Source organism: Scyliorhinus torazame, chromosome 17 (genome assembly GCF_047496885.1).
Source record: "Scyliorhinus torazame isolate Kashiwa2021f chromosome 17, sScyTor2.1, whole genome shotgun sequence".
Classification (NCBI taxonomy): Eukaryota; Metazoa; Chordata; class Chondrichthyes; order Carcharhiniformes; family Scyliorhinidae; genus Scyliorhinus; species Scyliorhinus torazame.
The window spans coordinates 184909151-184936797 of NC_092723.1; the positions used below are offsets into that span (position 1 = coordinate 184909151).

General features: G+C 49.7%; 3 protein-coding genes across 4 annotated transcripts in view; 2 read left to right on the top strand and 1 right to left on the bottom strand.

The window, feature by feature from the left end:
• Positions 1-12526, bottom strand: part of pdxdc1 (pyridoxal-dependent decarboxylase domain containing 1) — a 111481-nt gene extending 98955 nt beyond the window's left edge. Inside the window, exon 1 of one of the 2 annotated variants that reach the window (XM_072481822.1) lies at positions 12446-12526. The gene's annotated coding sequence lies outside the window, so the exon portion shown is untranslated. Of the gene's footprint in view, positions 1-7949; positions 7971-12445 lie in introns of those variants that run through there. The other variant, XM_072481823.1, reaches the window with a different exon arrangement.
• On the top strand, positions 12206-27271 carry LOC140394503 (mpv17-like protein). The gene is made up of 4 exons (XM_072481832.1): positions 12206-12339; positions 18620-18690; positions 26906-26935; positions 27024-27271. The coding sequence occupies exons 2-4, from the start codon at positions 18622-18624 to the stop codon at positions 27177-27179; spliced, it is 255 nt and encodes an 84-aa protein (XP_072337933.1). The 5' UTR covers positions 12206-12339; positions 18620-18621; the 3' UTR covers positions 27180-27271.
• Positions 12346-27647, top strand: part of LOC140394502 (bMERB domain-containing protein 1-like) — a 145789-nt gene continuing 130487 nt past the window's right edge. The window contains exon 1 of the mRNA XM_072481829.1: positions 12346-12788. Coding sequence (XP_072337930.1) covers positions 12485-12788 — 304 coding nt within the window. The 5' untranslated portion in view covers positions 12346-12484. The remainder of the gene's footprint in view (positions 12789-27647) is intronic.

Below are 27647 nucleotides of genomic sequence, written 5' to 3' on the forward strand. Positions count from 1 at the left end.
AAGGCCTCACCCTAGCCTCCGCAATCGAAGTCTGTGTCCTGCATGAAAACGAGACTAGCCGCTATTCCCAATTTCAGGTGGCCGAATCGGCGCAGCAGGGGTCCTACGCGGCCGGATCGGTGAGGCAGGCGTCCTACGAGGCCGAACGGGTCCAGGCGATCGAGTTTCTCCCGGCCCACGGCCCGGACGAGGGCGGCCATTTTGCGCGCTTTTCGAGGCCTCCCGTGTTTGTGCGCACCAAAAACGACGTCGACACTGAGGGACGTGATGCGCAGGCGCGCTCGACGCAAGACCGAACTGCGCATGCGCGGTGGCGCAACGAACGGCATGACATCACGACGTGCGGCAACTGTGGAGCCGCACATTTAAAGCGGCAATGTCCCGCAAGAAACCGACAATGCCTCCGCTGTGGCAAGATGGGCCACTACGCTGCCTGATGTCGAGCAGCTCAACCTGCCAATGTTCCCCAATTCTGACAACCTCGCAGGGACGTGCGGACCATTCAGCCTCCTTACTACGAGTCGTGCCCAGACGATATCCAGACCAGTGACACATACGACCGGGACGCCTTCCGTGTTGCGGTCATTGATGGGAACTGGATGTCTCCAGCCAGGACCCCCCAGCCGTTGCAAGTGAACACTGTCAATCCGGGTGATGAATGGTGTGCCACCCTAACGGTCAACCCGAATTCGTCACCCACCTACTAGACTGGACTTATGAGCCTGTTTGTACATTGAACTCATAATACCACTGTGTTAATATGTTTCTGTTCTTCCATGTCGTTACAGGAGTTTGTTTTGTCGTTCAACATTTCCCCGTTCTTTGTTTATGGTACAATCTCGTTGTTATGTCGCCCCCGACATCGCCCCTTGTATATAGTTTAGCCCCATGTACATGCTGTAGATATTGCACACACACACATTCAGCTGCACTCAGTACACATCTCTATTTATAACCACATAGGCACATGTTCTTGTAAAAAAAAGGGGATGTCATGATATTCAGGTAAACATCATAGCACAAACATACATACATACTGATGGACAGATCAACGGACCAATCAACACACACACAACACCACAGGCAAGAGCATACACAGTACAAAACAGGGAACACAACACTTCCTGACGATTCCAGCAGGAGACAGCTCAGGGCACAGAGCTCATAGCAAGCCACTCAGACATCCACCATGTGCTGAGTGCCACTACAAGATAGTATGAGGAATAGGTCCACAGATTCTAGGGTTATGATTGAACCTCAGTAACCAGTTTACCACTGTAAATAAATGTTAGTAATAAAACTGAGTTGTACCATTCGCAACCTTGTTGGTTTGTCTGTGTAGCAGTGTACCCAACACATCAATCCCCACCATCAGGGGTGCCAACCTATTCTTGAATTTTTTATAATATTCCACCGGAAACCCATCCGGCCCTGCCACCTTCCCCGACTGCATCCTCCCAATCGCATCCTTTATCTCCTGCTCCACTATTGCTCCTTCTAATGTAGCCCTGTCCCCCTCCCCTAGCCTCAGGTATTCCAACCCATCTAGAAATTTCTGCATCTCACGGTCTCCCCCGGGTGGCTCTGACTTGTACAACCTCTCATAAAACTCCTCAAAAACCTTGTTAATCAGCACTGGAGCCACCACCAACTTCCCTGCCCTCTCCCTCACCTAAAAAATTCCCCTTGCCGCTGCCTCCCTCTGGAGCTGACCTGCTAACATACTTATCTCCATGTTCATAAACTGCACCCCTTGCTCGTCTCAGTTGGCGCACCGCCTTCCTGGTGGACAGTCGGTCGAAGCTCGCCAGTAGTTCCTTCCTCTTTTCCAGCTTCGCTGGGTCCCCATCTTCTGCATACCTCTTGTCTACCTCCAACATCTCATCTATTACCCTCTGCCGCTCCAACCTCTCCTCTTTGTCCACCCTGGCCTTAAACAAAATTACCTCACCCCTCACCACCACCTTTAGAGCCTCCCAGACGACTGCCTTCGACACCTCACCCGTACAATTGAAACCTACTTATTCCTTAATTACCTTTTCAATTTTCTCACAGAACACTTGGTTCCCCAAAAGCCCCACATCCAGTTTCCACCCCGGTCTATGCGCTACCCCCTTCTCCAGCACCATATCCACCCAATGTGGAGCGTGATCTGACACTGCAACTGCAGAGTATTCGGACCCCTTGACTCCAGCCAGCAAAGCCTTCCCCACCACAAAAAAGTCGATCCGCGAGTATACATTATGGACCGCTGAGAAAAACGAGTACTCCCGTTCCCATGGGTGCAGGAACCTCCAAGGGTCCACCCCTCCCATTTCCGCCATTAGCCCAGCCAGCGCCTTCGCACGAGCGCGGCCGTGATCTGTCCAACCTTGGCTCCTGCACCAAGTTCCAGTCCCCCCCCACAATCAGATCATGTGTGTCCAAGTCGGGAATGGCCCCAAACACCTTCCTCGCGAATCCCACATCGTCCCAATTGGGACCGTATACACTTAACAGCGCCACTAATCTCCCCTCCAGCGCCCCTGCCACAATCACATATCTACCCCCCTGATCTGCCACCACCTTCTCCATCTGGAAGCGTACCCTTTTGCTGACCAACACCGCTACCCCTCGAGCCCTTCCATCAAATCCGGAGTGAAACACTTGACTAACCCAGCCCTTTTTAAGTCTCACCTGGTCCTTCACCCTCAAGTGAGTCTCCTGCAGCATTGCTACATCGGCTTTCAAACTTTTAAGATGCGCAAGCACCCTTGAACTCTTGACCGGACCTCCTAGCCCTCTCACGTTCCACGTGACTATCCTTACTGGGGGTCTCTCACCCCCCCACCCCCCCCCCCCCCCCCCACTTTCTTATCCACCATCACCATACCACCGGGCCCTGCCCCATAAGCCTGACCCACCCCTGTCCATTGTTAACATCAAACCCCTTCCCCCCCCACCCCCCTCTAAGAACCCCCCCTACAAAAACATCCCCCAACATCCCTCCCTTCCCCCCCTCTCGCTTGCCTCGTAGGCTCATTGAAGCCTGCTATGCAGGCTCCAACGTCCGCAGCCCTCCTCTCACCTCACCCCCGTTCACTAGCTGACTTTAGTTAGCTAGCGCAGGTGGCTCCCCCCGCCAAGACATCTCGCCCCCTTCCACCCAGTCCCAGAGAAAGAAACACTAAAACACACCCAACAATCCAACCCCTACAATTCATTAACATAACATTTAACCGTCGCAACGCAGAACACCATTAACTTGAACTCGGTAACAATGCAAAGAGAAGTAAATTGCAATACAAATCAGTAAAAAGAAAGTTGTAACATTTATACATTTTCCAGCTGCTCAAACACAGTCCACAGTCTCTCTTCCAGTTCCGCTCTTCACGTCTGTCCCAAGCTTTCTGCCCTCACGAACGCCTCAGCCGCCTCCGCTGTCTCAAAATAAAAGTCTTTGGCGTTATATGTTACTCTCAACTTCGCCGGGTACACCATACCAAATCGCACCCCCTTCTTGTACAAAGCCGCCTTCACTCGCCCAAACGCCGCTCGTCTTTTTGCCAACTCCACCGTCAAGTCCTGGTAGATCCGAACCGCAGTACCAGCCCACAGCACCTCACGCTTCTGCTTCGCCCAGCTTAATACCTTCTCCTTCATGCAAAACTTGTGGAAGCAGATAATTACTGCCCTTGGCGGCTCATTCACTTTGGGCTTCGGCCTTAATGACCGATGAACTCGGTCTAACCCGTACAGGGTGGGGCTCTCACCCTCCCCTATCAGCTCCGCCAACTTCTTAGCGAAGTATTGCGTTGGCCTTGGGCCCTCTGTCCTTTCGGGCAAGCCCACAATTCTCAAATTGTGCCTCCTTGAGGGGTTTTCCAAGTCTTCCAGCTTTGCTCGGAGTCCTCTGTTAACCTCCACCACCCTCCACAGCTCGTCCCCCATCGAGGTGACCTGGTCGCTGTGTCGTGACACGGCCTGCTCCACTTCCTTCATCTTCTCGCTCTGCACTCTCACCTCGGCCGATGCCTTTGCCACCGCCACCCTCAGCGGGTCGATTGCCTCCTCCACCAATGACTTCAACACGACCGCCGTCTCTTTCCTCAAGGCCTCCATGTGCCTCGCAAACTGTTTTTCCAGCTCCACCGCCATCACCTCGGCCATCTTCTCCACCGTAAGTAGTGCGGCCCCGCCTTGCAGCTCGGCTTCCGCCATCCTGTCAACACTTTTGCTCGTCTTCTCCTTCAGCGGCGAACCCACGTTTCCTCCTTTATTCGACGCTGCTCTTCGCATCCTTTAGCGGCTTATTGTTTTTTATCTTCTTTCCTTTCGCCTCTCTCCCCCTTCACCCTCCTGTCCTTCAACAATCTGACTTATTCTTTTTTTGAAAAAAAAGGGGGAGAGAAAAAAACACTTTTTACCAAACTTCTTTCTTTCGTTCTCCTCTGCATTCATCTAGAGCTCCCCTGGGACCAAGCTTCAGCCTTCTTCCTCCTAGGTGGGAGCCATCCGATGTGGAGCACCCTCCCTACATAGTGCCCTGGCCTCAGGCCTGCCGCCTCAGCCTCCTCGTAGCTCCGCCCCCGCTGCTCTGACCTCGACTCCGCGCTGGGCCCAGCGCCTCAGCCCCCGCCGCCCGACATCCGCGCGGGGTTCTTCGCCGGTTTTTAAACCTGCCCCGCTGGCTGCTCGTGACGGCCCCAAAGGCCGACAATAGTCGGAGGGTACGCGAAGACTCGGGGATTTCCCTGAAATTGCAGCGAATCGCGGTCTCTGGCGGGAGCTCTTGTTGCTGCTGCCGCCCTGCTTGCCCACGCCACCGCAAGTCGGTCGATTGCTTTCATGTTCGATAATGCACAGCGGGGCAAGATAAAAAACGATAAGATCTTGCGGTGGAGGATCGAACTCTCCACCTATAACTACGAGATCTTGTATCATCCCAGGAAGCTAAACGAGACTCCTGACGCCCTGTCCCGCGGCACATGTGCCACCGCACAAGTGGACCGTCTCCGAGCCCTCCACGAGGACCTCTGCCACCCGGGGGTCACTCGCTTTTTCCATTTTATCAAGACCTGCAACCTGCCCTACTCCATCGAGGAGGTCAGGACAGCCACCAGGGACTGCCAAATCTGCGCGGAGTGCAAACCGCACTTCTACCGGCCAGAGAAAGCGCATCTGATAAAGGCTTTCCGTCCCTTTAAATGCCTCAGCATGGACTTCAAAGGCCCCCTCCCCTCCACCGACCGCAACGCGTACTTCCTGAACGTGATTGATGAGTACTCCCGGTTCCCATTCGCCATCCCCTGCCCCGACATGACCGCAACCACTGTCATCAAGGCCCTCCACAGCATCTTTGCACTGTTCGGGTTCCCCGCTTACATACATAGTGATAGGGAGTCCTCCTTTATGAGCGACGAACTGCGTCAATTCCTGCTCAGCAAGGGCATCGCCTCGAGCAGGACGACCAGTTACAACCCCCGGGGTAACGGACAGGTAGAGAGGGAGAACGGAACGGTCTGGAAGACCGTCCTACTGGCCCTACGGTCCAGGAATCGCCCAGTCTCCCGCTGACAGGAAGTCCTCCCGGATGCCCTCCACTCCATCCGGTCACTGCTTTGTACCACCACCAACCAGACACCTCACAAACGTCTCCTTGTCTTCCCCAGGAAGTCCTCCTCTGGGACCTCGCTCCCGACCTGGCTGGCAGCACCCGGGCCCATCCTGCTCCGAAAACACGTGCGGGCGCACAAGTCGGACCCGTTGGTCAAGAGGGTCCATCTGCTCCATGCTAACCCCCAGTACGCCTCCGTGGCGTACCCCGACAGCCGACAAGATACGGTCTTCCTAAGAGACCTGCCGCCCGCCGGAGCCCCACGCACACCCCAGCCACCAGTCCCACCCTCCCCTCCATCAGGGCACCTTACAGGAGGATCGGTCCTTCCGCCGGCCCCGTCTAGGCCCCCCCACCCACCGACGCACCCCGCAGGCGCTCCCTTCCAGGTCAACCGTTTTCCCCATCAGCGCCGTCTAGGGGCGTCGAAGCTGCCATGGAGGTCGAAGCCACACTCCCGGAGTCACAGACGCTCGAGCCTCCACCGGAGTCACCACCGAAGCTCCGACGATCACAGAGGATGACCAGGGCCCCCGATCGACTGATAGCTTCATTTTAAATTGTAAACTGTAAATATAAATCATCAATTGTAAATGGTTATTAAAATTGTAAATAGTTACAAAACGCTGTACGGAGGTATTACGGTACCTCCATAACTAATTCTACCACGTTGCCATGTTTGTAGTATCAGGCCACCACCCTCGCAGGGGGTGAATGTGGTAGTAGAGGTATTATGGTACCTGGTATGGTGGAGCACCATTGGTGGAAACTGTATGCTTTCTATTGGTTAGGATGTATGGTAGCTCCGCCCTGCTAGGCGGGGTATAAGAGCCCGTGCCGCCCCTGCAGCTTTCATTCTGTTCCTGAGCTGCTGGGGGAAACATCTAGCTTATTAAAGCCTTCAGTTGGACTACAACCTCGCTTTAGTGGTCATTGATCGTGCATCACCTTTTACTATCCATATAGTTAAAAAAGACTTTTGGATTCTCTTTTATATCAGCTGCTAATTTACACTGATACACGCTCCTTGCCCTTTTATTTCAATTCTGAATTTTCCCAGTACTTTCACAGTTATTCTAGTTCTCAACTGAATTACAATTGGATACATTATCATAAGCCTCCTTTGGCTGTTTAATTTTAATCATCATGTGGCTGGATTTTGTTGTAGAATGCGACAGTGATGCTAACAGCTCTCACCATTATTCAAGTGTAAATTGGACAGAATCTTCTGGACAATGCGCGTGCACAGTTATAACGAAGGCCCCCTCTCCCCTCCACACATACACATCCCCTGCTGCTGTTGAGGTTATTCTGCTTATCCAGAAAGATCCGTGAGAATACTTTCTCTCCAACAGACAATTTTTTAAAATACATGGAACACAGGGAACTTCCTGTACTTAGATATCCATTAAACTTGCCAGAAAAAAAATACAGCTTGTCATTTCCAGTATAAACAATTTGTTTAAAAAACAATTGCCTGTGGTAAGTCTTAATTACTGCCAAACAACTTCTCTGGAACTAAAAATTAACTTGTACTCGTGAAATCTTATTCCTTCAGATTTTTAATTATTGCTTTAAAAGTTGAATCTTTAAAAAACTTTAATTTTCTCTTAATCCTACATTTCCTTCTCTCTCTTTGGGGTGGCACAGTGCTGCCTCACAGCGCCAGGGTCCCAGGTTCAATTCCGGTCTTGGGTCACTGACTGTGTGAAATCTGCACGTTCTCCCTGTGTCTGCGTGGGTTTCCTCCGGGTGCTCCGGTTTCCTCCCACAGTCCAAAAATGTGCAGGTTAGGTGGATTGGCCATGATAAATTGCCCCAAGTGGGGTTACAGGGATGGGGTGGGGGATTGAGCCGAGGTAAGGTGCTCTTTCAAAGGGTTAGTACAGACTCGATGGGCCGAATGGCATCCTACTGCACTGTTCTGATTCTGTCTTTCACTGTGCTTTCACTGTACTGACACTTCCTGGTTCAGACCCTGTGCTGCTTGTGAGTAATCTTCAATCTGACTGGTTAAGGAGCGGATGCTTCCTCTTCTGGGGCATTCTAGGAGCGGTCATAGTTTGAGGATAAGAGGTAGCAAATTTAGAACAGAGTTGAGCAGAAACTATTTATCCCAAAGGGTTGTGAATCTGTGGAATTCGCTACCCCAGAGTGCGGTGGATGCTGGGACAATGAGTAAATTTAAGGAGGAGTCAGACAGATTTTTAATTGGTAATGGGTTGAAGGGTTATGGAGAATGGGCAGGACGGTGGAGTTAAGGCCAGGACGAGATCAGCCATGATCATATTGCGGAACAGACTCGATCGACCAAATTGTCTAATTCTGCTCCTGTATCTTATGAACTTCTTACCACGTGCCCCAAATGCTCTGGAGAGGGGGTTGTGCAATTCTGGCTCTCTAATGTTCAGCAGGTTCCAGTGTAGATTCCAATACATAGTCTGTGGACAAGTGCAATGGATACAGTTTATTCGCCACTGTGAGGAAGTTCCAATGATTTTTTGTCATTCAGGGAGCTCTAGCTTGCTATGATCGTCCTTTCCCTGTTGTGGGAATGTGCCTAGCCTGAAAACATGTGTTCTTTGAAGGCCTCCCATTGGTTATTTGCTGTTCAACCTGTCATCTTTGATTCCAATCCACTGAGCCAGGACCCCTTTTTGAAATTAGCACTTCTCCCGTTATTTTCACATTTGACTTTTCCATAACTACTCTCAACCAAGAGTCACTTTTCCCAAATACTCTCCCAAAGAAACAAGCTCTAGTTAAACCACTTCATTCCCAGAACTAGATCCAGTCCTCTGCACCTTACCTCTTTGGGCTGGAAACATACCAATCAAGAACGTTCTTCTGTGCATTTCAGGAACACCTCCAGCTCTTTGCCCTGTTATTTTCTCCGTCTATATTAGCATGAGTGAAGTCCCCAATTATCACTAATTTCAAGTTTTTGAATCATTGATTTGATACACTGTCTCCATCCCAATTTTTGGTGACCTATAGTAGACACCCAGCAGCGTAATAGTTCCCCTCTTGTTTCTTAATTCTAACCCTCAGGTACATCATCCCTTTCTAGTGCTATATCTTTGACCAATGCTGCCACCCTGCACCTTTTTTCTCCCCTACCTCTCTTGAATACATTTGAGCCAGGAATATTAAATGCCTGTTCTTCTTCTTGTTTCTCTTATTGCCCTTCCATCTGTGGTGGTATGTATTAGGGGTAATACGGTACACCACGCGTCGACAGGCTATTGGTGGAGGGATGCCAGGTCCTGATAGGATCTGCCACCTACTAGACTCCACCCAGAAATGCCGGTATAAGAACCCAGCTTTTCCCTCCATTTCCCTCAGCAGCTGCATTCTGTAACCACGCTGCTGGGGATAAAGTTCTGCTTAATAAAGCCTTCAATTGACATTACCTCAACCTGCCTCGCGTCATATTGACGGTGCTACACCATCGTAATTCCATGTGGCTCATTATGACCACAGTTCGCCAACCTTATTTACCACAGCCCGTGAATTTACACCCAAGCACTCTTAACTCATCCAGCCTGTCTCGTATTTTCCCTCTCTTTGACTCTTCTATTTCTGAACAACTCATTATTCTGGTTTGTTGCTCCCAGCCTTCTGTGCACGTTATATCACCTCTCTCCTACTTTTATAATAATAATCTTTATTAGTGTCACAAGTAGGCTTACATTAACACTGTAATGGAGTTACTATGAAAAGCCCCTAGTCGCCACACTCTGGCAACTGTTCGGGTACACTGAGGGAGAATTCAGAATGTCCAATTCACCTAACAGCACGTCTTTCGGAACTTGTGAGAGGAAACTGGAGCACCCGGAGGAACCCACGCAGACACGGGGAGAATGTGCAGACTCCACACAGACGGTGACCCAAGCCGGGAATTGAACCTGGGACCCTGGCGCTGTGAAGCAGCAGTGCTAACCACTGTGCTACTGTGCCGCTCATCCTGACGCACCTGTTCCTGCCAATTTGTTTAAACCCTGACTGTGAAAACTTTGTTCTCAGCTGTGATGTGGTACAACCCATCCATTTTGTACCAGTCCCTCCTGCCTCAAAACAGGTCCCAATGCCCCAGCAATCTGAAAACCTACCACATTTCTCCAGTCTCATGTTAACCTATCTTATCTCACTGCTCCTATACTCACTAGCACAAGGCATTGGAAATAATCCAGAGGTTACCACCTGTGAAATCCTATTCTCCAGCTCCTTCTCTAGCTCCTGAAACTCTGTGGAACCTGAACCTTTTTCCAACCTATACTATGGTTTCAACATGGACCATGACTTTTGGCAGTTCCGCTTCCATTCAGAGATGCCCTATGCCCTGGCACTATAGGGAGGCCTTTTCTGCTAAGGCAAAAAGGTTCCTCCTCTCCTATTATAGTTTTATACAGTACAATTAAAGTTCCTCCTGCCTCTATTCCAAAGAAACCAAGCCCAACCTATCGAATCGTTCCTCACGGTTAAAATGATCCATCCTTGTAAATCTTCTCTGCACCTTCTTGAGTCTAACGCCTTACATCATATATGACTTATGTTTGATATGTTTTAAGTTCAGTATTCCTTTATCTGCTATTTATTTATGTGACCTTGTATTTACTTACAGATCCCTTTAATGCGGTCATCCTCTATTTAGTTCATTTTTATTTTGGTCGCGATCTAACCAAATTGGAATAGAGTCCCATGATGAGCATATTTAGCCAGGTGTTTTCTGGCGCTCACAGCACCGAGAAACACCACGCTATCTGTCAGGACTTTGTTTCAATTCGAGGCCTCAGCTCCACTCGCCGGACTTCTTCAGTGCAGGAAGAGATCAAGAAGCCATTGTTAAATGATGCCCCGATCTCTCAACCCCCTGACAGGACCCCTGAACCTCCCCAAAGCCCCAGTTCACCTATAAGGTGGTCCTAGGGGCCCACCACAACCCACACCACACCCACAGGACACCCTGGGCCCTATCCCCAGCATAGGAAAATGCCAGCCTGGCAATGTCCCTGTCTGTCACCTTGGCAGTGCCAGCCTGGCACCCAGATGGCACCAGTCAGGATGCTACCCTGCCCAGAGGGCAAGCATCTGGGGCCTTCGAAGGTGATCTCGCAAGGCGTGGCAAGCCGGGTAGATCCTGGAAGAAGGATCTCCTGGCATCTACCGGCCTTGCCCCCTTTCGGGCGAAATATGGCTGGTAAACCGTGCCCTTTATCTCTTTAGATTGAATTAATTGTTAACAAAATTACAGAATGGTTACAGCACAGATGGTGGCCATTTAGCACATCATGGTTCTCTAAATGAGAGATGGTGGCTATTTGGGTCATTATGGTCCTCTGAATGAGAAATCCACCTTGTACCATTCCACCACCTTCTCCTCGTAATTCTTCTTTTTCAGATAAAGAAGGCCCTTTTTGAAGGCCTCAGTTGAATCTGCCTCCACCACATCCTCAGGCAGCTCATCCTTGATCCTGACCACTTGCAGTGAGAAAATGTTTCCTCGTGTTACCATTGCTTCCACTGCCAATTACCTGAACTTTGTGTCCTCTGCTTCTCCATCCTTCCACCAATGGGAAGAGTTTCTCTCTATCTAATCTGCTAGACCCCCAATGATTTTGGAAAATCTCTGTTGAATCTCCTCTCAACCTTCTCTTCTGCAAGGAAAAGAATCCCAACTTCTCCAATAACTGAAGTTCCTCATCCGTGGAACCATTCTTGTGAAACTTTTCTGCACCTTCTAATGCCTTCAAATCCTCCCTAAATTGCGGTGTCCAGAACGGGACACAACGTCCGGTGGCGACCATGGAGTGAACGGTCTCACACAGGGTGTCTCCTGCTTGAAGTTGTTGTTTTTGGTCCTTTTCACCCGTGTTTGGGGAGATAATATTTGAGGAGCTGTTCGTTGCGGGGGGAGGAGGGGGGATGGGGAGTGGTGGGATTAAAAGGGGGAAAATGTACAAACTGTTAATTCTGTTTTGTTGAGGGCAGCACGGTGGCGCAGTGGTAGCACTGCAGTCTCACGTTGCCGAGGTCCCAGGTTCGATCCCGGCTCTGGGTCTCTGTCCGTGTGGAGTTTGACCATTCTCCCTGTGTTTGCGTGCGTTTCGCCCCCACAACCCAAAGATGTGCAAGGTAGGTGGATTGAATATGCTAAATTGCCCCTTAATTGGAAAAATGAATTGGGTACTCTAAATTAAAAAAAACCCTCTGTTTTGTTGGAATGTGGTGTTGTTATTGTTTACATTTGGAATAAAATTTAAAAAAGAACTGGACAGAATACTCAGCGGAGGCTGAACCAGCGTTTGATACAATTTTAACATAACCCCAATGCTCTTGTACTCTATGTCCTCTACATAAAGTCTAAGGTACTGTATGTTCTAATTATTTACATATGTATTTGTTATTTAATGCCCCTCTCCCCTTGTGCTCTGATTTTCCTCACCCACTAAATTTCCATTGTTTAACAGATTAATCCACCTTTGATCAATCTCTTTCTCCAGTCTTGGTTTATAAACTGCTCCTGGTTGAAAGGATTAGAGTTTAGTAAAAGTACGAACCTTTATTCATCAATTTTTAAAAAATAACCCAGGTCAAGTGAAGCAGTAACTCGTTATATATATTCCACAAAGCCATGTGAAAGATATTTAGCAGGGGCGATGTCCTCAGGACTGAGTATGCAGCAGTTTAAGTGATGTCACACTGATTTCTGACCATCAACAAAGGAGAGGTTCTAACAAGAGGTGGGTATAACGTTGTAGCTCTAGCTACCCTCCCTCTAGCTGTCAGCTGCCCGGCCCAATGTTCTCCGGAGGTTTTTTTTATTGTGTGAGAAAGAAGAGGGCTTACCTAAACCAAGTGAGTGAGTCCTCTGCAGATCAATGAGTGATGTGGAAAGTTCTCATCTCCCAGGTTGAGAGGTTCCCCTGGCTCTCCAATGTGGTCTGCTACAGCTGCATTTTCGCAATGGGGGATCTGGCCCAGCAGAAACTTATAACACCCAAGAGTATCGACTTGAAGCAGACGAGAAATGTTGCCCTTCTGGCTTTAAGCTTCCATGGGAATTTCTTCTACCTGTGGCTGAAGTTCATGGATAAGGTGTTCCCCGGTAAGGGATTGGGCAGCATCATGCGGAAGGTGGCGTGTGACCAACTGGTGATGACTCCCGTTGGCATCAGTGCCTATTACATAGGTAGGTACCTAGCCTGGGAGAGCAGTTAATATCTAACTTGCGCCCACAAAGTGTGCGAGGTAGACCAACAGACTGTGAATGAGCCATTTTTAACCTAGAGCAAAGCTAAAATTCAGTTGTGTATGGGTGTTTGTTAAGCGCATCATCTAAATGAATGTTTGTTTTGAAATTGTAAATAATCGACCAATGGAAATGTTTCTGATAGCAATAGTTATGGCCCTAAAATCCTAATGTGCCTTGGCTTTCTAACACTGGTATCTCTAATGTACAACTGCAACAGATTAGAGAAAGTGTATAATCCGATTGGGCAGTATGTGTTTGCCCTTGTTATTTAAATATAGTCAGAATTTTGGACAAAAATGGAGACCAGTAAACCCCTTCCCAAAAAAACTTTGAACCATGTGTACTGCAGCATTGGATTAAGGGAATATAGTCCGAGGAGGAATGCTGCAAAAGTGATTATTGGTACTGTATAACATTTCGCCATTTGATGAACTAGGTGCCGAAAACTGATTTTGCAAATCATTCAATTGGCTGTTAATATTAACGCCAGAGGTAGGTCTGTCAACACAAATGGAGCCAAAGGTTATTATGGTTACCAAAGCAGAAACAAAGGTTATGTAACTGGGTGCAGAGTAACAGAAACCACAGTTCAGCATATTTTCCAAGTAATTTAAGTTTTCAGTTAAAGAAGTATTATCATTGCATTAAGTTAGAATAAGACTAAGATCAGATAAACTGATTTTCTCTTTATAATTTTGGAGAACTATAAAATTAGCTTCTCAGGCCCAGTGAGGCTGTGCAGCAGTAATTATGAATATCGTACACCAATAAAACCTCATTCAGAGTTGCACAGGGGTTAGCACTGCTGCCTCACGCCGCCGAGGACCCGGGTTCGATCCCGGCCCCGGGTCACTGTCTGTGTGGAGCTTGCACATTCTCCCCGTGCCTGCGTGGTTCTCACCCCTACAAGCCAAAAGCTTTGACAAAGTGTCATCAGACTCGAAACGTTAGCTCTTTTCTCTCCCTACAGATGCTACCAGACCTGCAGAGATTTTCCAGCATTTTCTCTTTTGTAACCCAAAAGATGTGCAGGGTAGGTGGATTGGCCACCCTAAATTGCCCCTTAATTGGGAAAAAATAATTGGGTACTCTATATTTTTTTTAAAAACCTCATTCAACAAGGTGTAAGGCAGCACGGTGGCGCAGTGGTAGCACTGCAGCCTCACGGCGCCGAGGTCCCAGGTTCGATCCCGGCTCTGGGTCACTGTCTGTGTGGAGTTTGCACATTCTCCCCATGTTTGCGTGGGTTTCGCCCCCACAACCCAAAAGATGTGCAGAGTAGGTGAATTGGCCACGCTAAATTGCCCCTTAATTGGAAAAATGAATTGGGTATACTAAATTTTTTTTTTAATTCAACAAGGTGTAAGTTTGTCTCAAGAGTTTCACAGCGAGACGACAGGTGCGATCTACCAGCCATGCGCGCCCTTGCGGGAGCGCAACATGGCCGGTTGATGCTGGGAGAGGTCTCCCGCAGGCTTCCCGCCAGTCAGTGCACAATGGGCGTGACCAAGCCTCGCGTGCATGAGTTAGGTTTTAAACCCAATTAAGTGAGCATGCCTTGGATCTACTGGACTCCCGGCACCTAATGGCCTCCCCAGAAAATCCCCAGCCGTTCAGTACTGATCCACACAAATGTGTACCAGGTGGAACAGCACTCAGGGGTTCTCCCTGGCCACCGGAGGCCCCTGGGTGTTAAGGGACAGTGCAAGGTGGCCTCCTGCCCTCCTCCTGGAATGCAGGCATATTGGCACTGCCAGGCTGGCACCCTGGTGCTGCCAAGGTGCCTGGGTGACACTGCAAAGCCGGCAGGAGCACTGCCAAGGTGCGCCTGCTGCTAGGGTGGCATCGCCAAGGTTCAGGGCCTGGGAAGAAGGATTGAGGGGTATGAAGGGTGGGGGGGGGGCAGGTATAGAGGGGCCTCTGGAAGGTTGAAGGGTGGAGTCTGGGAGGGGATGGGCCCGAAATGGGGTGTGGGAAGACCTGAAAAATGGTGGGCCCTCAAAGACCCCATTGTGGGGTGTCATCACTTGGGGTGGGGTGTGGGGTACTGCCCATGTGTGTGTGGGGGGGGGGGGGTGACATTGCATAGGTCGGGGTGTGGAGGACTCTAAAGTTCACTTAGAGATCTGGGCATCCTTTCAAAACAGTGGCCTAATCTCTGAGGAGCCGGTCTGGCCAGCGGGTCCAGCTCCCCAGTGATGAAAATAATTCCAAGGACGGGTACCTGTGTTTTTCAGTGGCAGATCCGGGCTGCCCACAAGCGGGATTTTCTGCTCCCGCCGTTGTCAACGTGATTGTGGTGTTTTTTGTGTTGCTTACACTCAGGATGGATTTGTAGTGTCGTCCAAAGCTGTGCAGGTTAGGTGGATTGGCCTTTCTAAATTGTCCCTTAGTGTCCAAAATGTCAGGTGGGGTTGCTGGGATAGGGTGGAGGCATAGGCCTGGGTAGGGTGCTCTTTCCAAGGGCCGGAGTAGACTCGACGGGCCGAATGGCCTCCTTCTGCGCTGTGAATTCTCTGATTCTATGATTCTATGAGTGTACACAAAAACCACAAAAAGCTAAATCAAATAACAAAGCTAATATTTATTATACCACTGATGATACAGTTCGATCACTATTCCTAAAGCAAGCAATATTCTAACTAAACTACACTAAACTAACACATGTCTCATGCACACTATCTTAAATTGTATTCTGCTTCTTGTCTCTCTAACCTTCTCTCCCCTTCTCTACACTCTCCCAGAAGCCTGAGAGGCATTCCTTTTTATAGGTCTGCCCCCCCCCCAGCTCCATCTGGTGGTAGAACATAGTATCACATTTTTGATCTTTGATGTATTTTTGATTTTTTAAAAATAAAATATTTTATCCCGGCATTTATAATTTTAACAATTTTAAACATCAAGTTTCAACAAGAACAAAACAATATAACCAACCCCCCCCCCCCCCCCCCCCCCCCCCACCCCAGTAACAAACCCCAGCCAACCTGGCTTACACAAACAGGACCACCTCCCCCAGCCCCCTTTCCACTCGTTTTCCTGACCTTACTCAACCACCCAGGCCTCCTCTCCCCCCCCCCCCCCCCACCACCCACCCCCCACCCCCCCACCCCCCACCTCTGCTGACAGCTTAATTTTTCTGTAAGGAGTCGATGAATGGCTGCCACCTCCAGACAAATCCCTGCAGTAATCCCTCAAGGCAAATTTAATTTTCTCTAGTCTGAGAAACCCCGCCATGTCACTAACCCATACCCCTGACTTTGGGGGTTCCGAGTCCCTCCATCCTAGTAAAATCCATCTCTGGGCCACCAGGGAGGCAAAGGCCAGGACATCGGCCTCTCTAACCCCCTGGGCTCCCAGATCCGACATGCCAAAGATCGCCACCTCTGGACTCGGCACTACCCTCACCTTTAATACTTCTGACATGACGTCAGCAAACCCCTGCCAGAAACCCCTCAACCTTGGACATGCCCAAAACATATGGACATGGTTCGTAGGACCCCCCGCACAGCATCCACACCTATCCTCTACCCCTCAAAGAACCTGCTCATCCACGCCACCCTCATGTGTACCCTGTAGACCACCTTAAATTGTATCAGGCTGAGCCTGGCACAGGACGAGGATGCATTGACTCACCTCAGGGCCTTCTCCCATAATCCAGCCTCCCAGTCCCCACCCAGCTCTTCTTTCCAGTTTCTCTTCACCTCCCCTATTGGGGCTCCGTCCCATTCCATCAGTTTCCTGTAGATCTCCAAAACATTCCCCTCTCCTACTCCTGATGTGGAAATGCCGTCGTTGGACTGGGGTGGGCACAGTAAGAAGTCTTACAACACCAGGTTAAAGTCCAACAGGTTTGTTTCGATGTCACTAGCTTTCGGAGCACTGCTCCTTCCTCAGGTGAATGAAGAGGTATGTTCCAGAAACATACATATAGACAAAGTCAAAGGTGCAAGACGATATTTTGAATGCGAGCATTTGCAATCTCCCACTCCTGTTCTCGACAGTGATGGGGGTCCGCTGCGGCCGGGTGTGCGTGGGCAGGCTGTTCCAGGTTGGGGGAGGAGGGGGGGATCAGAGGGGGAATTGAGGGTCCCGAGGTGGGAGCCACCTGCTGTTTGTCAGTCTAACACCCTCTCCCAATTCCTTACAGATATTGAACGCTATTGCAGGGATGTAGGACTCAGAAGTTACCCTTGTGGTGTTGGCGCTACGCGATGCGGCCAGACGCCAGAGATGGCAGCAGCAATATCTGCTAATGCTCGAGGCGACGGCCCATGTGCCGGACCTTGCCCCACACCCTGAGGACCCGGCCGCCCATCAAGCCAGGGAGGGATCTAGAGGGGGAGTCTTGCGATGGCCAAGGGTGTACAGGCATCACTGGTCATTGGAACAAATGATGGACTGTGCATGCTGCAGGAGGCTCTGCCTCAACAAGGAGATGGTGCAACATCTGTGTCATGTCCTCGCGGACTTGGCACCACGTGGAGGAGGACACCTGTTCACGATGGCTGTCAAGGTCATCGCAGCCCTGAACTTGTACGCCTCAGGATCATTCCAGGTCCCCCCAACTCCCCCACCCTCCCACACCCCCTACCTGCCCCCCATCTCGCCCACCCCTCCCCCGGTGCCCTCAGTGATCCTCGATGTGCTTGGCCCTCCTTGCTCCACCACTACGTCGAGGTGTGTCCCCAGGATGCACATCTGAGGTGGAAGCAGCCAGCTGCTTACCTTGTCCAGTGGCCTTCGTTCTCAAGTCCGATGTTTATATGTTCCTAACAGTTTCTGAATGGAAGTTCTCATCATTTTAATTAATTTCCATTAATAGAATTCTAGTGGTCCCTCAACAGGGCATACTGTGAAGAAGCATAGAATCAAACTAGGCGAGGGTGGCACGGGAGCACAGTGGTTAGCACTGTTGCTTCACAGCGCCAGGGTCTCGGGTTCAATTCCCGGTTTGGGTCACTGTCTGTGCAGCGTCTGCACATTCTGTCCGTGTCTGCGTGGGTTTCCTCCAGGTGCTCAGGTTTCCTCGCACAAGTCCCGAAAGACGTGCTGATAGGTAATTTGGACATTCTAAATTCTCCCTCAGTGTACCAGAACAGGTGCCGGAGTGTGGGGATTAGGGGATTTTTACAGTAACTTCATTGCAGTGTTAATGTCAGCCTATTTGTGACACTAGAATCATAGAATTTACAGTGGAGAAGGAGCCAATCGGCCCATCGAGTATGCATCCGCCCCTAGAAAGAGCACTTTACTTCCCATGCCTCCACCCCCTATCCCCGTAACCCAGTAACCCAACCTAACCTTGTTGACACTAATGGGCAATTTAACATGGCCAGTCCACCTAACCCGCACATCTTTGGACTGTGGGAGGAAACCAGAGCACCCGGAGGAAACCCACGCACACACGGGGAGGATGTGCAGACCCCGCACAGACAGTCACCCAAGGCCGGAATTGAACCCGGGTCCCAGGAGCTCTGAGGCAGCAGTGCTAACCACTGTGCTACTGTGATGCACCTAATAAAGATTATTATTATGCCTACGGCACTGAGGTCCCGGGTTCAATCCCGGCCCCAGGTCACTGTCACTGGTTTCACCCCCACCACCCAATGATGTGCAGGATAGGTGGATTGGCCATGCTAAATTGCCCCTTAATTGGAAAAAAAAAATAATTGGTTATTCTAAGTTTATTGAAAAAAGAATCAAAATAGAATATTGTATCCTATCAGTGGAGTTGTTCTTTATTCTCATCCAACTCCAATTTTGTTTAGGTATGAGTGCAATGGAACGGAAACAAGATATCCTTGCTGTCTGGAGAGAAACATTCTGGAAAACATATCAGGTAAAAAGAAAACTACCAGCAAACCATGGTGTATTTTTCAGTGAAATTGAGCCCAACCCAACAATGAGCTTGATCTTGCGTTTCACGTGTTGTTGCAATATATTTTTGCTGAAAGCTAAGGTAAGGCCAATACTTTGCTAAAATAAAAACAGGAAGTGCTGGAACGATTCTGCAGGTCTGGCAGCACCTGTTGAGGGGAAAAAAGAGTTAACATTTTGATACAAATAAACGGCGATTCTCCCAGCCCCGTGCCGGACCGGAGAATCGCCGCAACCGCGCCACGCCGCCCAGGCGCCAGCGCGCGACTCTCCGAGGTACGGAGAATCGGCGGCATTTGCGCCAGCGTTTTTAAAAAAATTTTTTTTTAAAATTTTTTATAAAATTCTAAATTACAGACCAAATCCTCCTATTCAGCTCCAAAAGCTAGAACGACCAAAATCAGAACTGGTCAAAGCAAAATGATTTGGGCAGCAGTGTTAAGCACTGCTGCCTCACAGCGCCTGGGACTCAGGTTCAATTCCAGTCTTGGTTGACCGTATGTGGACTTTCCACTTCTCCCCATGTCTGTGTGGGTTCCCTCCCACAGACCAAAGATGTGTAGGTTAGGTTGTTGGGATAGGGTGGGTTAGTGGGCTTGGGTAAAGTGCTTTCTTCTGCACTGTAGGGATTCTATGATTTCCCACCTGTATATCAGTAGTGAAGATAATGTCTTCCTCTACATTCACCTCTTCCTATTACAATTAATAATGTGACTTACGATTGCAGTAAAAATGCATACAGCAGGGCCTTAGCACACAGAAATTCTCACCAGAAATAGAACTCATTTTAACAAAGGGAAATGGGTTTTAGTTAGCTGAAAAAGGAAAATTTCAGTGGGCAAAGTGAAAGCTAAGGCTAGCAGTCACAATGGAGCAAATTGGCTGAATACTGCCTGTAAAATTCTATGATGCACAGTGGTACAATGATATGAAATTAAACAGTTGGTCTTGTTGAGAAAAGCTTAAATTCTCAAGTCACTCAAATGTGTGAAAATCACCACTAATATGTTCAGGAGCTGCTCAGATCTAAATGGTCGTCATATGTTGTGCCGGCGCTTTTGGTGCGGCGACGGTTGCGGGCCGCTATCTGTGGCGGGGCCATCGATTCTCCGGCCCGGATGGGCTGAGTCCCGCCAGCGCCGTTCACCCCTGGTCGCTGCCGGCGGTAACTCTGCGCGAAGGGTTGGGGCGGCCTGGGGGGGAGAGGGTGTCTCCGTCCCCGGGGCGGGGGGGGCCTCCGATGGGGTCTGGCCCGCGATCGGCCTCTCCCCCCCCCCCCGGGCCTACTTTGTTGCGTGGCCGGCCCCTGTACCCCCACGCCATGTTGCGTAGGGGCCTGCGTGCTGAATAAGTCCCCCGCGCATGCGCCAGTTGGCACGGCGCCCATTTGGCGCAGGGAGGGGAGGCTGGAGCGGCGTGAACCGCTCCAGCACCGTATCGGTTGTCCCCGCGCCCGTTTCGCGCCGTCGTGAAACACGACGGCGTTCACGACGGCGCAAACACTTAGTCTCCATTTTGGAGAATCACGCCCACGACTTCTTCAGAAGCTCTGAAGGGTTTTGAAGGAGCGTTATAACATTTGACTCAAAACATTAACTCTTTTTCTCCACAGATACTGCTAGGTCTGCCGCATATTATCTGCACTTTCTGTTTTCATTTCAGATTGCCAACATCTGCAGTATTGTGCTTTTACAATCCTTCACTAAAATCAGAGTGTATGGCCAAAATCTCAGACAAGGGGCAGCACGGCGGTACAGTGGTTAGCACTGGGGCTATGGCGCTGAGGACCTGGGTTCGAATCCCGGCCCTGGATCACTGTCCATGTGGAGTTTGCACATTCTCGCCGTGTCTACGTGGGTTTCACCCCCACAACCCAAAAGATGTGCTGGTTAGGTGGATTGGCCACGCTAAATTGCCCCTTAATTGGAAAAAGAAAATTGGGTACTCTAAATTTATTTTTTAAAACTCTCAGTCTGAAGGGACAATCCTTTAAAACAGAGGTGAGGACTTCCGGGTGCGGCGATGACCAGCTGAGTCGCACGTTTCGGCAGCTCCCGGTGAAACGGACTTTTGGGCTCTTGATAGGAGCCCCAACGGCAATTTTGACGGCTAAAAACACTGTGCGGTAAACCAGAAGGGAATCCCCCCCTAGATACGGATGAAAAAAGGAGGAGAAAGTGGCCGGATTGCAGTGGATCCTTTAGAACAGCGGCAAGGAAGGCAAGCAAAAACCAAGATGGCGTCGGAAGGTGTCAGTTTAACATGGGGCCCTGAACAACAAGAGTTCTTGAAATGCTGTGTGGAAGAGCTCAAAAAGGAAATGAAGAAAGAGCTGTTGGCCCCAATACTACAGGCGATCGAAGGGCTAAAGGAGGAACAAAAGACCCAGGAGCGGGAGCTTCGGGTCGTGAAGGCAAAGGCTGCCGAGAATGAGGACGACATACAGGGCCTGGTGGTGAAGACGGAGATGCATGAGGCACATCAGAAACGATGTGTGGAAAGGTTGGAGGCACTGGAGAACAATGCAAGGAGGAACAACCTGAGGTGCTTCATAAAAAGAAGATAAAATTTGGAATGCTGCAACCGGCAAGACTGTGGGTCACATATCGAGGAAGGCACCACTACTTTGAGACGGCGGATGAAGCGTGGACTTTTATTGTGGAAGAAAAACTGGAATGAGTGGGTTATTAAAAAGAACGTTTGAACAAAGTGGTGGGGCGAATGTGGGGGGCGAAGAGGGGGGTTAAAAAGGGGGGAAAGAGGAGTTTTATGTACTAATCCTGCGATGTGGTAACTTTTCTCTCTTCCACGGGTGGTGATGGGGGGAGGAGGGGAGGTGGAGGAGATGGGGCGTTGGCCATTGGGGGCGGGGCCAAGGGAGAAGCGCGGGCTTGGTTCCCGCGCTATGATAATCATGGCGGGAATAGAGAAGCAGGAAGGAGCGGGCGTCGCACGGTGCGAGCCGAGGTCACGGGGGGGAAGCCGAGGTCGGCCAGAGTTTGCTGACTTCTGGGAGCAACATGGGGGGAGTAATTACGCTAGCGGGGGATCTAGCGGGGGGGGGGGGGGTGGGAGGGGGGAATTACTGGGTTGCTGCTGCTGGGGAGAGGGGGGAGCTGGTATGGGAGGGGATGGACGGGGGGGCACCGCCTGGGGGAGATACAGCTGCGTGGGAACCGGGTGAGGAGCTGGAAAAAGGGGATGGCTAATCGACAGGGGGGGGGTAGGAAGCCCCCCAACCCGGCTGATCACGTGGAACGTGAGAGGGCTGAACGGGCCGATAAAGAGGGCGTGGGTACTCGCTCACCTTAAGAAACTTAAGGCAGATGTGGTTATGTTACAGGAAACGCACCTGAAACTGATAGACCAGGTTAGGCTACGCAGAGGATGGGTGGGGCAGGTGTTCCATTCGGGGCTAGATGCGAAAAACAGGGGGGTGGCTATATTAGTGGGGAAGCGGGTAATGTTCGAGGCAAAGACTATAGTGGCGGATAACGGGGGCAGATACGTGATGGTGAGTGGCAAACTACAGGGGGAGACGGTGGTTTTGGTAAACGTATATGCCCCGAACTGGGATGATGCCAATTTTATGAGGCGGATGCTAGGACGCATTCCGGACCTAGAGATGGGAAAGCTGATAATGGGGGGAGATTTTAATACGGTGTTGGAACCAGGGCTGGATAGGTCGAAGTACAGGACTGGAAGGAGGCCGGCAGCAGCCAAGGTACTTCAAGATTTTATGGAGCAGATGGGAGGTGTAGACCCGTGGAGATTTAGCAGACCTAGGAGTAAGGAGTTCTCGTTTTTCTCCTATGTCCATAAAGTCTACTCGCGAATAGACTTTTTTGTGCTGGGAAGGGCGTTGATCCCGAAGGTGAGGGGAACGGAGTATACGGCTATAGCCATTTCGGATCACGCTCCACACTGGGTAGACTTGGAGATAGGGGAGGAAACAGGAGGGCGCCCACCCTGGAGAATGGACATGGGACTAATGGCAGATGAGGGTGTGTGTCTAAGGGTGAGGGGGTGCATTGAAAAGTACTTGGAACTCAATGATAATGGGGAGGTCCAGGTGGGAGTGGTCTGGGAGGCGCTGAAGGCAGTGGTTAGAGGGGAGCTGATATCAATAAGGGCACATAAAGGGAAGCAGGAGAGTAAGGAACGGGAGCGGTTGCTGCAAGAACTTTTGAGGGTGGACAGACAATATGCGGAAGCACCGGAGGAGGGACTGTACAGGGAAAGGCAAAGGCTACATGTAGAATTTGACTTGCTGACTACGGGCACTGCAGAGGCACAATGGAGGAAGGCACAGGGTGTACAGTACGAATATGGGGAGAAGGCGAGCAGGTTGCTGGCACACCAATTGAGGAAAAGGGGAGCAGCGAGGGAAATAGGGGGAGTGAGGGATGAGGAAGGAGAGATGGAGCGGGGAGCGGAGAGAGTGAATGGAGTGTCCAAGACATTTTATAAAAAATTATATGAAGCTCAACCCCCGGATGGGAGGGAGAGAATGATGGGCTTTTTGGATCGGCTGGAATTTCCCAAGGTGGAAGAGCAGGAAAGGGTGGTACTGGGAGCACAGATTGAGGTAGAAGAAGTGGTGAAAGGAATTAGGAGCATGCAGGCGGGAAAGGCCCCGGGACCGGATGGATTCCCAGTCGAATTCTATAGAAAATATGTGGACTTGCTCGCCCCGGTATTGTCGAGGACCTTTAATGAGGCAAAGGAAAGGGGACAACTGCCCCTGACTATGCCTGAAGCAACGATATCGCTTCGCTTCAAGAAGGAAAAGGACCCGCTACAATGCGGGTCCTATAGACCTATTTCCCTCCTAAATGTAGATGCCAAGATCCTGGCCAAGGTAATGGCAATGAGAATAGAGGAATGTGTCCCGGGGGTGGTCCATGAGGACCAAACTGGTTTTGTGAAGGGGAGACAGCTGAACACGAATATACGGAGGCTGTTAGGGGTAATGATGATGCCCCCACCAGAGGGGGAAACGGAGATAGTAGTGGCGATGGATGCCGAGAAAGCATTTGATAGAGTGGAGTGGGATTATTTGTGGGAGGTGTTGAGGAGATTTGGTTTTGGAGAGGGGTATGTTAGATGGGTGCAGCTGTTGTATAGGGCCCCGATGGCGAGCGTGGTCACGAATGGACGGGGATCTGCATATTTTCGGCTCCATAGAGGGACAAGGCAGGGATGCCCTCTGTCCCCATTATTGTTTGCACTGGCGATTGAGCCCCTGGCGATAGCGTTGAGGGTTTCCAAGAAGTGGAGGGGAGTACTTAGAGGAGGAGAAGAACACCGGGTATCTTTGTATGCGGACGATTTGTTACTATCTGTGGCAGACCCGGCGGAGGGGATGCCAGAAATAATGCGGATACTTGGGGAGTTTGGGGATTTTTCAGGGTATAAATTGAACATGGGGAAAAGTGAGTTGTTTGTGGTGCATCCAGGGGAGCAGAGTAGAGAAATAGAGGACCTACCGTTGAGGAAGGTAACAAGGGACTTTTGTTACCTGGGGATCCAGATAGCCAAGAATTGGGGCACATTGCATAGGTTAAATTTAACGCGGTTGGTGGAACAAATGGAGGAGGATTTCAAGAGATGGGATATGGTATCCCTGTCACTGGCAGGGAGGGTGCAGGCGGTTAAGATGGTGGTCCTCCCGAGATTCTTCTTTGTGTTTCAGTGCCTCCCGGTGGTGATCACGAAGGCTTTTTTAAAAAGGATCGAAAAGAGCATCATGGGTTTTGTGTGGGCCGGGAAGACCCCAAGAGTGAGAAAGGGATTCTTACAGCGTAGCAGGGATGGGGGGGCTGGCACTACCGAGCCTAAGTGAGTATTATTGGGCCGCTAATATTTCAATGGTGAGTAAGTGGATGGGAGAGGAGGAGGGAGCGGCGTGGAAGAGATTAGAGAGGGCGTCCTGTAGGGGGACTAGCCTACAGGCTATGGTGACAGCCCCATTGCCGTTCTCACCGAGGAACTACACCACAAGCCCGGTGCTGGTGGCTACACTGAAGATTTGGGGACAGTGGAGATGGCATAGGGGAAAGACTGGAGCCTTGGGGGGTCCCCGATAAGAAACAACCATAGGTTTGCCCCGGGGGGAATGGATGGGGGATATGGAATGTGGCAAAGAGCAGGAATAACGCAACTGAAAGATCTGTTTGTGGATGGGAAGTTTGTGAGTCTGGGAGCGCTGACCGAGAAATATGGGTTGCCCCAAGGGAATGCATTCAGGTATATGCAACTGAGGGCTTTTGCGAGGCAACAGGTGAGGGAATTCCCACAGCTCCCGACACAAGAGGTGCAGGACAGAGTGATCTCAAAGACATGGGTGGGGGATGGTAAGGTGTCAGATATATATAGGGAAATGAGGGACAAAGGGGAGACTATGGTAGATGAACTAAAAGGGAAATAGGAAGAAGAGCTGGGGGAGGAGATCGAGGAGGGGCTGTGGGCAGATGCCCTAAGCAGGGTAAACTCGTCGTCCTCGTGTGCCAGGCTAAGCCTGATTCAGTTTACGATATTACACAGGGCGCATATGACTGGAGCACGGCTCAGTAAATTTTTTGGGGTGGAGGATAGGTGTGCGAGGTGCTCGAGAAGCCCAGCGAATCATACCCATATGTTTTGGTCATGCCCGACACTACAGGGGTTTTGGATGGGGGTGACAAAGGTGCTTTCAAAAGTAGTGGGGGTCCGGGTCGAACCAAGCTGGGGGTTGGCTATATTTGGGGTTGCACAAGAGCCGGGAGTGCAGGAGGCGAGAGAGGCCGATGTTTTGGCCTTTGCGTCCCTGGTAGCCCGGCGTAGGATATTGCTAATGTGGAAAGAAGCCAAGCCCCCGGGGGTGGAGACCTGGATAAATGACATGGCGGGGTTTATAAAGCTAGAGCGGATTAAGTTCGTCCTAAGGGGGTCGGCTCAAGGGTTCACCAGGCGGTGGCAACCGTTCGTCGAATACCTCGCAGAAAGATAGATGGAATGGAAAAAAGAAGAATGCAGCTGGTAGATCACACCCAATGATTACAATTCAATTAAGGTAGAATAAAATAAAGATTTTAAAAACTTTTTTTTCATTCTATAAAAGTCTGTGAAACTTATTATTATGGACAAATGTGACATTCCACAAATATAAAATTAGTTTCTCAGATCCAGTGAGGATGTCTAGCAGTAATTATAGTGTTAAAAATCCAGTTACATCTCATTCAGCAAGATGTAGCTTTTACAAGGAGTGCTCCAGCGTAGCCAATCGGACAAGCGTGCAAGTTCTCATCAGCGCAGCCTCTCGAGAAGTGTAGGATCACCGGAAGCAACATCTGGATTTCCACGTTACTGTATACATGCCTGGACTCCAGGAGTTGTTGTCAGTTTCAGTGGAGTGATGTTGATGAATGCTGACAGTTTCACTGTTATTATTGCCACAACATATGAACCATTTTACTTTAGTATAACACTGTCCAATACTGCATGATTACTTATTGTCTTACCTATTGTACTAAATATCATTTTTTTCTATTCACTCATGGGATGTGGGCAATGCTGGTTGGGCCAGCATTTATTGCCCATTTCTAATTGCCCTTGAGAAGATGGTGGTGAGCTATCTTCATGAACCGCTGCAGTCCACGTGGTGTAGGTACACTCACAGTGCTGTTAGGCAGGAAGTTCCAGGCTTTTTACCCAGTAACAGTGAAGGAGCGGCGATATATTTCCAAGCCAGGATGGTGAGTGGCTTGGAGGGGAACCTCCAGGTGGTGGGGTTCCCAGGTGTCTGCTGTCCTTCTAGATGGTAGTGGCCGTGGGTTTGGGAGGTGCTCTCTCAAGAGGTGAGTTGCTGCAGTGCACCTTGTAGATGGTACATGCGGTTGCTACTATGCATCAGTGTTGGAGGGAGTGAATGTTTGTGGATGAGATGCCAATCAAGCGGGCTGCTTTGTCTTGGATGGTGTCAAGCCTCTTGAGTTTTGTTGGAGCTGCCCTCATCCAAATAAGTAAGGAGTATTCCATCACGCTCCTTATTTGTGCCGTGGAGATTGTGGACAGGCTTTGGGGAGTCTGAAGATGAGTTACTCGCCACAAAAATAAATAAATCCAAGTTTACTGGTAAAATCAGTTTTTTTAATGATGTATTAATTCAGATTTCAATCTATGTTTTTTGTTTTCAGGTTGCTGTGATATATTGGCCTTTAGGGCAGGTATGTTTTATTGCAACCAAGAGTATGATTTTAATTTTCCACTTTCTTGCTATTTTGCATGATTATGATGAATTTCTTCTCCTTCCAGATGATCAACTATGGCCTGGTCCCTGTCTCCTTCAGGATGGCCTTTTTTGGCAGCTGGTGTTTTGTATGGGTTATTTTCATGTCCAATTTGAGACATCAACAACGTGAAGCTGAGGGAACTGAATTTGGATTATTGCGTGCAATCAAGAAGTCATAGTCTGTGGATAGATAGGATCATTTTAAAATACTTTATTGAAATAAATGTGTTTATATTCTGCCTCACAGCAATTAAAATGTCTTTTTATTTAACCATGTGCAGAGTGAGAATTCAGGTGTAAATAATGCGTTTGGATGTTAGAGCATTTTATAGATTGCAAAAGGGAACTGAGGATTTTATACTGTTGGATTAAAACAACCGCCAACCAATTATTCAAATGAAGAATTAATTCACTTCACAAGAACACAAGAGAAAGGTGCAGGATTAGATCATACGGCACACCAAGCCTGCTCAGCCTTTCAATACAACCTTTTCTGATAGACACACAAACTAAATTTCATAAACAAGAACACAATAAACAGGAGCAGGAGTGGACCATTCGGCCTGTCAAGCCTGCTCTGCCATTCAGTACAATCATGGCTGATTTCATAGAATTTACAGTGCAGAAGGAGGCCATTCAGCCCATCA